This window comes from Scleropages formosus, chromosome 11, assembly GCF_900964775.1.
Source record: "Scleropages formosus chromosome 11, fSclFor1.1, whole genome shotgun sequence".
NCBI classification, from domain to species: domain Eukaryota; kingdom Metazoa; phylum Chordata; class Actinopteri; order Osteoglossiformes; family Osteoglossidae; genus Scleropages; species Scleropages formosus.
The window spans coordinates 24,814,312-24,832,020 of record NC_041816.1 but is presented as its reverse complement, the minus strand read 5'-3'; the positions used below and the strand labels follow the sequence as shown (position 1 = coordinate 24,832,020).

Here is a 17,709-nt window from a genome sequence, read left to right as displayed (position 1 = left end):
GCAGCTTACAGTGTTAAGTTACTTACAATTATTTATCCATTTATACCACTGGGTAATTTTAATGGAGCAACTTCTTAGGGTAAGTGCCTTTTTCAAGGTTACTACAGCTGGAGGTAAGACTCAAACCTGCAACCGTTAGGTTGAATGGCAGGAATTCTAACCATTCCACTACATGCTTTAGGTCATGTAACTGGCAAATATCTGTAGCTGCAGTATCTTGGTGCCACATTAATAAATTAATTAATGCAGCAGCAAAATACCACAGCTGCAAAATCTATGGGCCAGCAGGATTGTTTTCTTTCCTACCTTGTCTTTCAGTAAGGAGTTCTGTTTTTTCCTTTCCTTTATGGTCAAATGGCTTATAGTTTTAAATACTAATACTGTATAGCTATTGTAATAATCTAATGTATAGCCAACCTTTTGTCTTGTGTCTCTAATCCTTAGTTCAGCACTGTGTGAGGACTGTTTATAAGAAATAAACAATTTAGGCATGCATTCTGATGGATAGTTAATTCTCTTCTGTGTTTATGATGGTTTGGGTATGTTACTGTTCATCAAATATTTGGTTGCTTGCCGCCAGTATGTCTTACATTACATGTCATGTTGTGGCCAGGTAAGGCTGTCCAGTGTTATGTTAGCCATTTAACCTTTAGAAATACAGAAAGACACCTTATGAATCATATCCTGCCATTCATTGTTGCATTGGTGTTTTACATTTATTCATTTAGCAGAATTGATTAGCAAAATTTATACAGTTGGCTAATTTTACTGGAGCAATTTTAAGGCAAGTACATTGCTTGACAACTACAGCTGGAGGTGGGAATCAAACCTGCAACCTTTGGGCAGCAACTTTAACCACCACGCTACCAGCTGTTTCCTGTTTTCTAAAGGAGACTATGAAATGGCAGACATGGGCTCAGAAAAATTGCTTGATTCAGTTATCCTTACATCAAAACACTGCAACTGATATACATGTTATACAACTGTATAACTAAACTGTTTTGGAGAAAAGTGTTGGATAAGTACGTTATGTGCCCAAGTTTTAAATGGTAATGAACCAGTCGTCACACTCATTGAGTTTTCTTTGTGCTTTACTAAAGATTATGCACAAGTTATCTGGTTTACAAAATGTTTCATTCACATAAGATACAACTTTTAACAGGAATTTCTCTTTTATAACGGCTATTTGAAATTTATAAGAGGTAAAACCATGTACTAGTTTGCCAGAAAAAAAGCTATTTTAAGTCAAATAATGTTAAAAAGCAGCACCTTGAACCATTGTCAAGACCAACTAAGGTAGGAAGAAAGATCAGCAGGAGAATGAGAATTTCACCAAAAATAAATGGTTTATGCATCTTTATTTGAGCTGTACTGTTTGTTCTGTAATATAGTACAGGTCCAAAAATAATAACTGTCAGCTTGTTATAATTATGCAATATTGAAGACATCTGAGTAATGTGATCAGCTCAAGGCAACAGACTAGCTCAAGGCACAAAAGTATACCATCTTCTCATTAGTTCAAACTTCTGTTAAATACAGTACTAGCTATTTATAAAAGCAGTGACTTTCATCCTTTTAAAAAGGCAAAAAGAATGAAAACATGAAGCAGCTCATTTTGCTCTTTGTATAATCTTAAATCAGTTGCTTTTGATGATGAATAACTGAAAATCCCTTTTAAAAAATGTTTTAAAAATTGTAATAGCTACAGTGTGTTACTAATGCATTAGTATTAGAAAAATCATGTTTCAGAAGGCCTAACACGAAGTAGGTACAGTGAATATTTTTGCTTTTCCCCCCCCACACTTCTCTCAAAGGCCTGAAAGCCATTGGGCAGTATGAAGAAACAACTTTGGCCTGGACACATACAATCTGCGCAGAAGGAAATCTTGTATTTGCTACTAGAAAATCCAAAATGGATTACTACAGGACTCATTTCCCTCATCTCACACATACTGCTTCTTATTTTTCCTCATCTGCACAGCTGTTCCACTCTCCCTCAATTTACATGCCACATATACAGAGAGACAGAGAGAAAGAGACAGACAGCAGTATTAGACCATAAGGCGTTAAAGTGGCAATGCAGTGGAGATGGGGCAGAAATACGACCGCTCCTGTGTTCAGTACGGCTCCGCTTTCAAACTGCGATACAGGCAGCAAGTGAACACCATTCCTACAATCTGAGGGGAAAAAAAAAAAAAGAAACAGAAAAGGTGAGTCTTCCCAGCTGATATTTATTTGCCCCATTTCTTTAAGTGCAGTTATATTTTTTTTTAACAAGACACATTTGCTTTGTCATACGCATGCTTTCTTATTTTGCATATTTATATATATGATCTATTGATCTGATCAATTTATTACCGGGCAACTATTTGCCCAGCCTACATTGACTGGGTAACAGCAACAATATTTACATGAGGGAGCTGAATGGGGATATACTGCCTGCACACCATGCAAAAACAAAATATGCACACAACGTCCATCTCACCTGCACACAGGCTATCCCGATCCCCACCGCTCCAATGATCTTAAGGTGTTCTAGAATGAAGTTTTCCAGTTTGGTGATGCAGCCACCCTGGGGAAGTTGACACTGCTTTATGAGAGCAACCTCTTTACGAGTTAAAATGGGGTCCTTTCTTCAAAAGGTGTAACAGCAGTTCCATTCCTTACTTGAGCCACCAAGAATTCATCCACAATTTCAGTTTCTTAACACACCACCTCCTGTCTGTCTGCTTTGATTTGTGAAAATAATGTTTAGAGTTTTTCTTCATTGATTCTAGTGTATCTTTTACCTCCACCTTGTAGATGTTTGAGGGGTGGTCCCTCTTGCCACAGAGCTCAGTGGGGGTCTTGCAACAGCTGTCGGGCACCATCCTCCGTTCGGCCTCTGAAGACCTGATCCAGATACTATCCCGCCAGTCAAAGGAATTGTTACTGCCACAGCATTTGAACTATGGGAGAAGAGAGAGGATCATTTCATGCGTTAAGGAAGAAGTGATACTCTGGAGGAGGGAGCAGGCACCCATCAATGGGGCAGTTTCTTTTGCACTGTCCCAAGAATAAAAAGTGAAAGAATGCACCTGTTTTGATGCAGCACATTTCCTCAACCAATAATGCAGCTGAATCCTCTTACAACAGCAAATACACCATAATAGAGCATATGCTCAACAAGACTGAGTTCCCAAATATTCAAGCAAGCCTTTGCATAATTTCACTCAGTACTACTAATACTTTTGCCCCAGCCCTCCACATGACCAGACTGGCCATATACAATAATAGAAATATATTACAGAAACTGCACACTAATATATTACCAGAACATTTTACAACTTTTCAAAATGATACTTGTCAAGGAATCAAATTTTTATATTTAAATTTTAAGATTCAAGTTTTAAAGGTTCAAGGTTTGTCTTAAGTACAGGTACCATGTACAAAGTACTAAGATTCTTGTTTGAGCAGTTCTCCACAGACTGAATTGAATTGTACAACTTAAAAGGAGCTAATGAGTATAGAATGTACGCCCTGTGTTGCCGGGTAGGCTCCGGTTCCCCGTGACCCCGTATGGGACGAGCGGTTCTGAAAATGTGTGTGTGTGAGTATAGAATGTAGATCAGTGCACATATAGAACCGACAGCAAGTTCATACATTTACACAGACTCATGAAAAGAGGTAAAAAGATTGAAGGGTACGAGGGTCCCTTTTCATCATTTAACCTCCTGCTGCAGTTTGTCCACAGCCCTGGTGATGTGATCTTGATCGGTCTGTTTGTACTTCTGCACCATGGTCTCCTTCAAATTCTGCTTCAGCTCCTCATTCAACTGCATAGCAAGAACAAACAGGAGGTCAGACATGCATGGTCATTGACCGGTGTGAGTAGCAATGTAATAATGCACTGATGACATTAGTTGAACATTTTGAAAACTTAGTAAGAAACAGAAGGAAACAGTTTAGGACAAAGACAGAGCTCATTTTTGACTTGAGAAAATGACAATGGAATGACATGTACTGTCCACTAGGGGGGCCTGCAGTTATGGCCAATGAAGAGATGTTTGACAGGGGAACCACTTGCAGCACACAAGTCTTAATATCACTGAAAATTCCATAAATTAAGAAAAAAAAAATATTTCTAAAACTGAAATGCATTAGGTGATAATACATCAAACTTTCCAGGCATCACCTGAATGTTTTTAATTCTGCCGAAGGAATTTTTACAGTAAGATGTTTGTGTAAAATAAAACAATTTCAACCCTATGAGTTTTGGGGGGTGGGGGGGACTGCACATTACCAGTTAATTTAAAAAAAAAAAATCATGGCATCCAATGGATATTCTAAAAAAGAAATTGGATGGATCAATGATTTCATGCCTAAAAATGAAAAATTTTGTCACAGTAACTAGGAAGTGTACTGTATGTTTGCTAAAAGTACCCAGTAAACCAACAGTAGCAATTTGATCAACATGTGAAAACCTATATAGCTGTAAATCCACAGACAAATTTGCAACAGGTGCTTGGGAATGTGGTTGTGGAGCAGTTACCCAGAAAAAGTGTATTACTGCTCATTTTTACTATAAAGCTGGATGGAGACAATTGAACACAGCTGTATTCACAGGAACAGAAATTTGATGTAGGACTTAAAAAGCTTTTACCTGTTGATAATAGATGTAGGCCAGGACCCCCGCAAGGATCTCCATCAGGAAAATGCACAGTAAAAGAACAAAGTACTGTGGGATAAGAAGCAGAAATATTTTTTTAAATCACAATTTAGCATTACATATTGAATACAAAAAGTGTAAAGCAAGAAGAGTAGCAGAGCAGTAACCATTGACTTCTATACTGAAACGTGAAAATCAACATCTCATAATAATGGTGCAAATGGAACTATAAATAGGAAATATGGCAGAAAAGTATCTGAATGCAAAGTATTGAACACTTCTTTGTGTCCCCTACTACTTGAGAAGATGTTACACTCCTGGAAAATAATAGCATGGAAAAAAACTGACATTAGAAGTCACATTTACTTATTTATGGATTCATTTAGCTGAGACTTCTCCAAAGCAACGTACAACGTTAAAATACCTACAACCGTTTACTCATTTATACAGATGAGCATTTCAGGGTAAATACTGTGCTCAAGAATGGGAAAGCATAAGGTAGGCACCTTGAATAAAAGTTTCAGAACAACAACAACAATAGTAATAACAATGTGAGTGCTAAGACTGACATGTTGCATTACACAGTCCCCCCTCAGTAGCACAATATGGCAATGAGTCTGACTTTTAATTGTTAAAAGAACGGCTGTCTCAATGCTACCAGAATTCTAGATTTCGGCTCTGAGAAAACACTTCTAAACACATCGGAAAACTGGATCAGGAGTTTTTTTTGTCATGGGACTGTTGACTCTACACTCATCTGAATTCGGCATGCTATTTTTACAAACTCGATGCACAAAAGCTTAGCCTCAGGTCGGACCCAGTTGTCTGGGACAGGATTCATTGTGCGCTTGAGGCTCAGTGATTTTATGAACAATGACTCACTGCAGTGCAAACACGCTTGCGAGGGATACTGTGGGTGTGTCCTCGTGTTATTCCCAGAAACAGGACTATGGTGCCTTGACCTTCTACAGGACTTTTTTTTTTTTTTTTAAAAAAAAAAAAAAAAAACCCTTTAACTTTTCTTGTATCATTCTCCTTTGCGTAGCAACAAAAGGTAATACATTCCTGTGCCACTCTCCTCCTTTGTTTCAAGCAAAAGAATGCAATGCAACTAAGATCAATTTCTGCCTAAGAATTTGAATTCATAAAGTCATAGGCAGTTATATCTAATACATTTTGGGCTATATTCTGCATACATTTTATAACAGTAGCCTCCTGGGAAACTGATGGGATGGTCTGATGGAAGTCAAAAGAATTTTTAAAACTTCAGTGTTGTGGTCATATTCCTCCTCCTCTCAATTTTTTATAAAATGGAATTTTTTTTATAAGCTAAACTGTATTGTGTGAAAGCACCCTGTAACCTTTTCTTTTTTAGACAGTTTTCTTCATATGCTGCTGGTTTGTATCACCGTGTCTAACATTTTGGCTGCTTCAAGCTTCTGAAATGCAAGGGAGCAGCCAAAGGGTTAAGAAGCCCTGTCCTTCAAGTGAGAAGTTTGCCCTGCTCTTATCTTACAGGCAAGTTAAAGCTGGAGTGGCAATCCCTGCATTGCTCCCACTTGTCACAAAGATTTCTAACCTGTGCAGAGACAAGAAAGATTTTAAAAAGCTTAAAATACAGAGTGGAGCTCCTGGAAGCTGAAGCTATAGGCAAGGCAATTTAGGGAAGAAGCTTGCCACAGACTAAGTGTTAAAGTATTTAACACATCAAATACAACAGAAAACCAAAAATTAAACAGTTCTTATACCTCACAATAAAAATCAGATTAATACCCTTGCAAATACTCATGTAACACTAATCTTCAATTTCTAATTAAAACTTGAAATACTTCAACTGTGAAACAGAAAATCTGTTTCACATAACATAAAACCACAGGACATGAAGTATTAAAAGAAATTCATGATATATCACAAAATATAAAACCATCAGCTAGGCCAAAGTGTAAGATCTGAGAAACTCACAGACTTAGAAAACTTTAAAAAAAAAAAAAAAAAAAAAAAAATTTAAAAACGAGGCTTATTCCCTGACACAATAAGTATTATTAAAATAGTACTGACTTGTGGTTAATACTGAATCCATATACACTTAACATATTAAGTCTGAGCCTGTTCATGTCCAACACTTGTGTGAGAATACCACCACCACCAAGGGGCACTAACTACCTGAATATAATAGGTGGCGCTGTAATTTCAGCAAACTTTTAGGAGCTTACCAAAAAATGAAGTAATATAATAGTAGCCACTGATAAAATCTTTGTGAAATAAAATATTTCCATGTAAAATGGGTTTTCATTTCATCCCATTAAAAACTCTGAAAATTATTAAGTGCTGGAATTAATTAAACTATAAGAATAAGCACAACATGTCAAAAATGGCCATGAACACTCCACGTCCCAGCGTTTAGGGTCATAAGGTCAAAACAAAATTTTATTCAGAGTAGCCACCAAAATAGCTTGGGAACCAGTGGTGTAGAATGTGGTTAAATGCAGGAATGCCAGAGCTGGCCTTGAGAACAACACAAAGTGTTTGAGGACTGTATGCTACTGACCTATCATGTAGCACAATTAATGTCCATCTTTTTACATTTTTAACTGTTCACAAGAATGACCCATACTAAGAAAGCAATAAAGTCGAAAACTGCAAGTTGACAGTAAAAGAATATTATCATTAACCAATTTGATCCCTGCTTAATGCAGAACAACTTCTATCAAAAGCAACATTACAACAGCAGGGAGGTAGAGACTGTCTGTCAACTGCTGCTGAAAGAGGGGGCAGCTGTGTTAGTATACCTCAATCAAACACCACGCTACAAGCCCCCCGCAAAACTCCCTCCCGAGAACCCCTGCTCAGAACGAAGAGGATCGAGTTCCATGACTCCCACCTTCCCTCCCAGCTCATTCCTTTGCTGTGACTCACTGTCCAAACCTAGAGTCTTAAAGAGACACACACAATACCACCTAGGTCTCCTAAATTCAGCCACCATGCAGATAAAGACAATGCAGACAAGCAGGCAAACAAGTGGGGAACACAAAGACCTGGGCAAAAGAAGTTAAGAACAAAATCCTTGATGCATAACACAACCAGAGCACTGGTTAAATATAACTGCAGTAAGTCACACTAAAACACAAATACACTCATGTGGAATGAAGCTGGGGCCAATGGGGACGTCCTAGCATCAAAACTGGTTAAAAATTCAAACTAAACCCACTGCTAAAACAAAATTTAAATTAGGCTGTGAGCTGATAATGTCAATTATTCCTCCCAAAAGCCTCCTCTTATATCCATATAATATAATCAGTATTCCAATTCCTGTTGAAGTCATCCAGCTGTACTTGTCTTCAACTGGGCAAGTAGTGATGAGATCAGATGGGTTTTCTGGTTCACAAGAATCCAACCAAACAGTCATGGGGTGTGGCTGCAGCTCAGTGAAACACCGGTGTACCGCTGTATGATGAAACAGGAAAGGCAATTGTACTTTTCTTTGCATGTACTGGCAGACTGTTTTCTAGGGTATAATCTTAGTTTTGCCCATTCTTGTTTGCTTTTAATTAAGAAAATGCCATAACTGCCTGGTTTCTTCACATATCCTCAACAGGCACAGCACTAAGAAATAGATTTTTCACAGAAAGGAATCATTTACTTAAGCTTACTTTAAAGGTCTTAATTGTACCGTCATCAGTGTCAACAATTTCATAGTGTATTTAACATCAAATAAATTCACAAATACCTGCTGCCTGCTACAAGAACAGTAAACACATTAATCCACCATTGCAAATGAATATTAATATACAGTATGTTGTGCAAGAGTGTACATATTCTATACTATGATTTTATTAATGTTAGTACTGTTATGTAACAGAAAACAGCTGGTAGTGCAGTGGTTATGGTTACTGCCTTTGGATCCAAAGGTTGCAGGTTTGAGCTCCACTTCCAGCTGTAGTACCCTTGAGCAAGGGTATATGTAACTGTGATAATTGTAATCTTAACATTGTAAGTCACTTTGGAGAAAAGCAGCAGCTAAATGAATAAATGTAAACCTGGATCTAGGGTAGGTCACATGAATGTTTACTAAGCTGACCACAAACTCTGGTTTTAGAGACCCACAACTTTCATACTTTTCTCCTCATATATAAGTTATGCATGGTAGCATGGTTGGAAGAGACATGTTTTAGTGAAGTGAGCTACAGGAGCTTTAAAATGAGATTTTAGATGTACAAAACTGAATGAAGTGAATGCTGTCAAAACCAAACTAAAGAAAGTTTTCCTCTCCATTCCAGGTATGGAAATAAAATGCTCCAGTTCAACCAATCACATAAATAGTTTTGAAAACAATACTGTCAGGACTGAACTCTCATTCTCTGCTTTAGAGTATTTGGTCGCATCACAAGCGGAACCAGGAGCTGCCCTGGAGCAAAAAGCTGAGCTGCACCAGTTAAAACTGGACAAAGTGGAATACAAAACCAGAACAATAATCTGAGAATTGTGAGTCTACCTGAGAAAACTGAAATGAACACTAGGCTCAAACAAGTTCTTCAGAACTGATTAGGTTCCTGGGTAGGACTGCTGGTCAATTCCCCTCCTATTGAGATTGATTTTGTGAGACAAAATCTACCAGTTTCTCTGTCCCAGCCCAACTAAGATACGTACAAGAAGATCCACCAGTGTGATGACCCAACATCTGTTGCTGCAATTCTGCCAACTCCAAAGGGCTGAGACTGGTTCACAATAGTATATGATAGAGCTGAGTTTCAGTGTTTGGTTTCTATTGTTGGTCAATTTCTATTCAGCTTTCTTTATTTTGTGGTGTATTTCCTTTATGGGCTTTATTGTTTACCATTGTGTTTTTTTTTTTTTTTTTTTAAACTTGTTTGCAGGGTTTGCTCCTATGGCCCTGCAGTTGAACATATGGAACCTTTTCACCATGAAAGTGATTACTACACAGCTGCCTTTCCCATGTTTTATCCCTGCTTGCACTGCATACTGCTTTAAAACACTATTTCCTACAACCTGGGATTTTACCTCCCAAAAAAAAATATATCAGATCTATACGCAGACCATGGTGTGTGTGGTTTCAGGCATAATCAGGTGCCATTTAAAGTGCAATGCCATGACAAGAAATTGCTGATTTTGGTTGTCTTAAACTGTGTGTGTATTATATGTATATACTGTATATATAAGCATTTGGATGCATCATTTGTTCTGTATATGTGCACGTCTTGTGTACGTCCTTAAACTTCTGTCAGTTAGAATGAGGTTAGGTGCCCATGTTTTGTGTGGATTTGAGGGTGAGTGCAAATGAATCTTTCTTAAAGGCTTTGTGCCAAACATTAGACTTCATGGAATCTGGTAGGAAAAGCAAAATGAAGCCAGATTTCCAGCTAAGTTGATATCTGCAAAAATGCCAGAAATGCAAACAAATGCAAACCTGCAGACCTCCTTCCTCAGTGGCGTGGAGGATGGCAGTGAAACTATTTAAATACATCCTCTTTGTACTGCTCCTTGTGCGCACAAAGGGACAGATTGAAACTCGGTGTACTGAGCTTTTTACATGTGGACTTTGGGTGGGTGAGAATGCTGGGTTTTTCACCAAACTATCACATGATTATTTTAGAATAAGAATTTTCCAAATTCCTCCATAGAAAGATCCCCTTTTAAGCATTAAAACTTGCCATATTAGGTGACTTGATGTCATTCACTTAAACACCATTGTATCTTTGTCATTAATTGTATTCCCATTAACAGAATTGCCACCCCACAATGATTTCTGGATCAGTGAGTAGAAATTATACAAAAAATTAAGACTAAACTTTTTATGTCCCTTTTGAGCTCACTCTTGTTTTAACAGTGTTTTGATGCTTAGTATATTTAAATTTCAAAGTTCTCTTAAAATATGCCAATCAAGAGCCAATTTTGCCACAGTGGGTTAGGGTTTTAGATTCTTTTCCTACCAACACAACCCTCTGTATGTGTCCATGTCTTTGTGTCTCTCTAAGGAAACCCTGACTCATAAAAGAGGAATAAACTTGGCCATTGGCAGAAAAACATTTTCCTGCACCCACCCATCTCAAAATATTCCTGCTAACACAGTGGGCAGCTTTTGTATCCTGCCTTACCCCCCCCTCGCCTGTTTTCCATGCTCCACTGTTCTGCCGTGTAAAAACGTTTTTCTTCCATTTTCACATTATGATCAGATGTGTGCAATCTATATCCCTTCTCTTTGTCCATTGTCGACATTAGTTCTGCTGTGCACAGCCATGGTAAATTTTTCCAGCCTTGTGCCAAGTGTTTGCTTCGTTCCAACATGAAGCATGTTTTACAGTATCCTGCTATGCATGATCTGTGCTCATCTCCCCACTTTTTTGACCTGAACTAAGACAGCAGTTGCCAGCTTTTGTCAATGAGATCTGAAAGCATTAATGCCAACCTCTGCTTCAGTAGATACCATCAACCATTTATACCCTTTCTGATTCACTACATACATCTAAATGCCTAAAAAGTGAAGATTTCAAACCTGGATCTTAACTGCTGAACATATTTTTATACATTTGAAATAAAACAACTAACTACCTTGATTAAGTGTGAGTAATGCTTCAGTGAAGGATGGAATAAACACTTTCATTGATTGCTAGGATGAGTGCTGACAACTGCTGGTCTATGATATACTTTGCCTGTGCATACCTGTGCTTCCATTTCTTGTATTCTGCTGCACAGTCACTGAAGGATGTGTATGAACTTCTTCTGGTGTGTGGATGGTGGTGTACAAAGTATCACTGTATCCAACAGACCCACCACTCTCAGAAGGTTTCTCTGCTCCTTGAAGGTAGCGCAGCAGCCTAGCACTCCTGTCACCATGACGATCACCCCAGCCAGTATCAAGATGTAGGCTGAAGCTGCATATGTGCTGGACTGCAGCAAGCTGATGTAGTCACTCTTCTCAACCAGGGTCCATATGCCAACAGCCATCACAGCGCCACCTGCCAACTAAGAGGACACAGAGCCAGCAAAGTCAAATACACTGCTAGTCCATGAATATGCAGTATCGGTCAAAAAATTTGAGTACAGCTGGGCAACCTGGGCAATACAGGTTGGGATGATGAGGACAAAGACTAAAAACAAAGGAACCCACATGTGAACTACATCTGAGAAAACATGTTGACTGATTTATTGCTGAAACTAGCAATGTTTCAGGAAAAGTAAGTTTCCAGCAAGCGTACTCAAACATTTGAATGACACTGTACTTATACATTTTGATAGAGCCTTCTAAAAGTCTTCACAATCTTAGATTCTTAAAATCCAGTTGTTCCCAATTCTGAATGCTTTCCAAATAGGAATTTCTTTCACAGAATTACACACTGAATGGTTATAGAAATTGGATTTAAAAAAAAAAAAAAAAGATTGAGTCTTTACTACCATTTATAGAATTTAGCTCCTATACAGCAAATTGCTGAAACACCGCACACTACATGCCCCAATGTCTGGAATAACAGCAGATCAACTGATTCAAATGTTTCTGGGTGAAGAGTCAAACTATTTCTGCTGTGCTCATTTCAATCAACGGTCAAAACATGGTACACAGGGGACTGAGGCAAAGCAAAAAGGCTATGTAAGAGAAAAGCTACATAAGGCATGTGAAGACTTCAACTGGAAGCAAATGATGCAGTGACACAGACACACAAAGTAAGGCGGAAAGACTCACCCAGAAAAGGAAGTTGAAAGTGAAGAGCAGGTACTTCAAGCAGATAGTGCCACATGTCTCCTTCTTCTCGTCATACGCCCCCATCCTGAGACAAAGGAGATGGAGCCCTTCAAGCATCAACCACTGCACCCCTTTTCATACGGTTGTTTCCTGTATTTTCACAATGATTTTGAAATTTCTTTGAAATACTTAACTTGATGGTACAATATACAGACCTGAGAAGGCAGAATACAAACAGCTACATTTCAGGAGCTCAATAATAATACTGTAGTTTTCTAATTAAAAAAAAAAACAATTTCATATCATTGAAACAGTACTGTCTTTTGCGAGCATGTTTGTTGCACAGTTCTTGTGATTCAAAAACCAAATTAAAGCAAACTAATAAAAATACTCAATACATATCCACCAGGTCCAGGTTTGAAAACCTGTGACATACAGTTTCTAATAAATGAGAGCAATTTGGTTGATTCATGCTAAGGACACAATTTTAAAACTGGACTCTGGGAGGGAAAAAAAAAAAAATTGAAGTGTGTGGAAAAAGCTGGGAAAAAAGGACAACCTGCAACGAGATGGACAATGAACACCTATCAACAAGAGTTCACACTGGCTCAACAACATTTTTTGCACATAGGTCTTTAAAAGTGTGTTGGGTCTTTTACTGAATTAGCTTAGCAGATTCTACAAAGACTTTGATTTACAAGCTAATTTAATCACTATGGTAAGTGTTGTTCTTACAAATACAGCATGTTTACACTGAGCATCCTGCAGTTCCAAAGATTATATATTAAATTCTGTAGACACTTTATCATGTATCTTAAGACTGCAAAGATAAATTCCAATATCACTTAGCAATTTTAAATTATTTTTACAATAATTAAATTTAAAATTAAGATATTTAAATAGCAAGATTTCAGAAAGCTTCTAGCTATTTCAAATTTAAAGGCATGACAAAATTTACAATAAAGCACACATATCAGAATTGGAACACAGTAATGAGTATTTACAACATGTCTAACATTACAACAGCAGACCTCATTGGCCAGCTATCAAAATTCTCCGGAGCTTCGCACACCTCTGCAGTACTACACTGCTGAGAAAAGTCCACAGTGAGTAACCGAGTACAGAATAAAGGGTGAGTACTCTACACACAGTGTAAAATGTGATACTTTATTACAGTACAGAGAGAATCAGCATACACTGTACAAACAGTGCTGAAAGACTGCGTGCGTGTTTAACACGTGTGGAGGAAGGATGCTATGCCTCTCTAAAGGCCTTGACAATTGCCACTCCTGTCTTCCCAATTCTCTGCATTGATGAATCGCACAAGACGCCCAGACAGTTCATCATCAGTGCCGCTCACGCCAAGACAAACTGCTACGTAACATTATTAGCATGTCGGAGAACATGTGCCCATGTCTGACCTGTCGAGAGAGTACAGTGTGCCCCTGTGAGTTAAAAAGGACACCTGTTGATAAGTACTTAAGTTTCCTTCTGCGCCATTTCAGTATCAGCCACCTAAGGGTTATCCACATCCCCTTTATAAACAACCAGCCCTCTGCTGCCACTGATTTGGCATCTTGGGGAAAAAGAGGGAAAAGTATGGAACCCAGTCAGGTGCATGGTGGTGAGTCAACCAAGCATCAGGAGGGCCCACTGATCTCACGCATTCCTTCTCCCTGACTGCACCCACCAGACGTCTAGCAGGACTACGGAAATCCCGGTACCGCCCTTCCAGCCACCTGCCACACCCTGGGCACTGTCTCAGCAGCAGGTTCTGGGGATGTACAGCACATCTTCACGAAGTGTCAGAGCTCTATTGTTCTGAAACTTCTTTGCAAGGTAAGGAAACGGTGTAAAATTTGCAAAAACAGACCGGAAAGTGGTGACACCAACAAGGCACCAAAATAAAGAGAATGCTGAGCAGCACAGGCTTTTCCAGGCTAAATTCTCCCTCTCGCTATTAATTATACCACAAACCGTATATGATAATTGAATGAAATCTGATTCTGGCACAAAACCTTATTCTGCATGTTAAGCAAAAACAGTAACATAAATTAACACAGATAAACCAGTTTGTGGCACTTGAGAATTAAGGAATGCAGGAATAGTTAAACTGAACCCAGTAACATACATTCCGCATTGGCTTGCTTCTTGTGCTGTAGCCCATGGGTTTTCAGCAGCTCCTCCCTTTGTCTGGAACCATCGAGTCTGAACTCGCTTCCAACCCCCCGCTCTCCCTGCCCGCCTTCATTACTATAATATACACCTTCTGTAACCCTCCCCCTAGTAATCTCTGCGGCGCAGACAGCCAGATCACTGAGGGAACATGCCGATGCTCCCCTCTGCACCCAACCACAATATGCCTCTTACAAAAGAAACACTAATGAACAACACGTAGTATAAATTATAGGGTGATAGGTATATTAATTAAGTTTTAGATTTCAGAGTGCCATTTCCCAAAGTGCACTGGTCTGAAACACACCGGGTTTGTGATACAGGCCAGCAGGGATCAAGGTGTTGCGTTATGGATTTAACCCCATCAGCTGACAATGGATGTTGTATTGGAATTGCAGCACATGATTTTTTTTTTGCAGGCTTTCATTGGGGAAGTCCATCTATAACAGACAGAAAAACTTTTAAGTGGCTTTGTTATGCCAACAGAAACCAAAGTGTAATTTTCTTTTTGAGAAATGTGTCATTTGTATTTTATTTTCCAGTCGAGAACACTCCCGTCATCTTCAGTTTGTTTTTGGCGGTCACCTCGCACGGCTCTCAGTGCCCCTGGTGATAAGAATGTCTATGGGTCTAACACTGATGCCTTTTGCCAATGCCAGTTTCGTCAAGTGAATCACCAACCCAAATATTGTTCCTGCCCTCCTTCTGATCCTGGTAATGTTTTGGTGCTGTGACCCGGACCCGAGAAGATCAGCCACAGCTGATCATGGCGGGTTTCAAGTACACAGCAGGAAGTAAGATGGCTGGTTACAAAGGCAATCTGAGTGGCCATGCATGTAGAAAACTGCTGCCCAGCTGTCTCAATCCATCAGGATATGACCCTCACCTCACACAGGTTTATTAGCCAAGTTCAAACAAAGCTTTACTGGCACACTTCCATTTGAACCATACAGTAGACAGTGTGGCGAAAGAGACCAAAAAAAGCTCAAGAAAACAGAACGCTAGTGTCAGGAACTTTCAAGAGGGTAGTTACATCACAGTTTTTCATTCCTTACAGTCTTGGAGAGTCAAACCAACACGTGAACCAAGTTGTGTACATAGTGAATGCTCACATGGTCTCCTAGACAACGCCACCTCAGCTCAGCGTGTTTGTGTTGCTCCTGCTTCTTCTCTCAAGCATCAGTGGGCAAACACTGTGGTCACCATTGATGGGAAGAACTGAGCTCAGCTACTGACACCAGTACATAAATAACATTGTAATTTACGGACTTCGTCGTTCTATCCAGATGCACATCAACAACTTGAGTCAGAAAAACAAGTCTATAACATGAAAACGAAGCCAAAAATTCAGCAGACCCAAATCAGGAGATGCGATTTGGTAACAGTAACACAAGTATCCCCAAATAAAAGACAGGAAATCAATCTGTGAAAGTGTGAATGAGCTTGTTTCAACGACAAAATGAGAGTTTTCCTCACTTGGAGGAGAAGTGCGAGAAGATGCCGGTGTCGAGAGCGCCAAACATCTAGTGAAGGACCAGAGGCACCCAGTGAAGGACTGACTTTGAAGACATGTCCGATGACTTTCTGCAGGTGTTTCTCACACACTGTTCGCAACAACTGCATGCAGTATTATAGAGGAGATGAATAGAGCAAATAAAGAAATAAGGTGGAGTAAACAGCAGCCAGGAGGAGAGGGGAGGAGGCAGAAGAGCCTAGGGCCCTTAACTTAGGGCCACGGTGCGGAGTATGTGGAGCGACCTCAAGAGGAATCAAAAACAAGTCACAAGGTGGAATTATTACACGCCTACCTGTGTGGAGTACCAGCAAGGTGCTCAAAAACCCTCAGAAAAAAAGTGCCACCTTAACTTCTCCTCAGTGGTCGACACACACACACAAAAAACGAGTCGTTGTTGTGTAACGAGTCTCGTCACGGGCGAACACAGAGGGCTCCGAGGACTTCCCACACACTTTTTTTTTGTTTGTTTTTTTCTTTTTTTTTTTTTGTTTTACCCTCAGTCACGACAGTTAAACCGCCTGTCACGCGCCACGCCAAACACCTCAGCGACAGAGGAAACACACACACGATACACTCTCTCTCACGCTCTCGTTCGTACTGTATTCCAGATCCGCACGTTCACAACTTCTGAGCAGACGAGGGTGCGGAGAAGTCGTCCAAGGAGATGTAAAGGTGAGCTTTCTGAGGGACAGGAGGAACGTGAGGCGATGGAGTTTCTCATCCACCGCAAAACAGCCCCGGTCGGTGCACGAGGGAGGGGGGTGTCTGAGTGCCGACAGCGACGTCACTCATCATTCTTTACCTTCTTCCCCGTCTTAGTCCACTTGCTTAGCCCTCGTCTGCAAACTCAATCAAACGTACAAAATGATTTTTAGTACCTTGCGGCGCCTTCCTTTGGTCGACGTCCTTTGTATAAGCGGGGGAGGAAGAAAAAAAAAAAAAGGACACACAGCGCGAGCACTGCTAGCGCAAACTCCGCGCGAGCTCCGCCCCGAGGCCACTCAGTTACAACGAGTGGCTCTGCCTAGCGGCCCGGCCCTCGTCTCGAGTGCGCACTTGGTGTGTGGCTCCACCTAGTGCTCACAGATGGTACTGCACAGCTCTCTGGGCTGTGTCTTGAGAGTGCGCTGCCACCTAATGGTCACAGATGGTACTACACGGCCCTCCCCCTACAGCGTTCTCCGCAGTGTGTCTTAAGGTCGCGGGTTCGAATCCCACCTCCAGCTGTAGTGCCCTTCAGCAAGATACTTACTTTAAATTACTCCAGTAAAATTACTTAGCTGTATAAATGGGTAAATAATTGTAGATTAATATTGTAAGTCGCTTTGGAGAAAAGCGTCAGCAAAATGAATGAATGTACTGTAAATGTTAATGTATATTTGTCTTGAGAGTGCGCTGCCACTTAGTGATCATAGATGATACTATAGGGCCCTCTTTCCATAGCGCTCTATAGGGTTAGTCTTAAGGGTGCGCTGCCACCTAGTGGTCACAGATGATACCACTGGTGCCCCTCACAGCGCTCTTCGTAGTGCGTCCAAAGGTCGCAGGCTCGAATCCAACCTCCGGCTGTAGTACCCCTGAGCAAGGTACTTACCCTAAATCACTCCAGTAAAATTTCCCAACGGTATAAATGGGTAAATAATTTTAGTTACCTTAACACTGTTTGGAGAAAAG

General features: G+C 40.0%; 1 protein-coding gene across 4 annotated transcripts; it reads right to left on the bottom strand.

Annotated features, from left to right (window-relative positions):
• Window positions 1–1,020: 1,020 nt before the first annotated feature.
• cd151 (CD151 molecule) lies at window positions 1,021–17,032 on the bottom strand. 4 transcript variants are annotated; one of them, XM_018763954.2, is made up of 8 exons: window positions 16,914–17,032; window positions 12,345–12,429; window positions 11,438–11,629; window positions 4,643–4,717; window positions 3,711–3,815; window positions 2,790–2,948; window positions 2,486–2,572; window positions 1,021–2,177 (listed from the first exon to the last, which is right to left on the bottom strand). In XM_018763954.2, the coding sequence occupies exons 2-8, from the start codon at window positions 12,426–12,428 to the stop codon at window positions 2,118–2,120; spliced, it is 762 nt and encodes a 253-aa protein (XP_018619470.1). In that variant the 5' UTR covers window position 12,429; window positions 16,914–17,032; the 3' UTR covers window positions 1,021–2,117. The 4 variants fall into 4 exon arrangements, with proteins under 4 accessions (XP_018619470.1, XP_018619471.1, XP_018619473.1 ...); XM_018763955.2 differs by lacking the exon at window positions 16,914–17,032 and adding an exon at window positions 16,838–16,908; XM_018763957.2 differs by lacking the exon at window positions 16,914–17,032 and adding an exon at window positions 16,634–16,785.
• Between the last annotated feature and the right edge of the window lie 677 nt (window positions 17,033–17,709).

Bases quoted from the DNA above. Each gene is read 5' to 3' on its own strand.
- cd151 (XM_018763954.2), bottom strand. From the start codon at position 12,428: ATGGGGGCGTATGACGAGAAGAAGGAGACATGTGGCACTATCTGCTTG. The intron at 3,816-4,642 runs GTAAAAGCTTTT...CTTGCTATGCAG, and splicing joins CCTACATCTATTATCAACAG to TTGAATGAGGAGCTGAAGCA. The intron at 2,573-2,789 runs GTAAAAGATACA...CAACTTCCCCAG, and splicing joins CAAACATCTACAAGGTGGAG to GGTGGCTGCATCACCAAACT.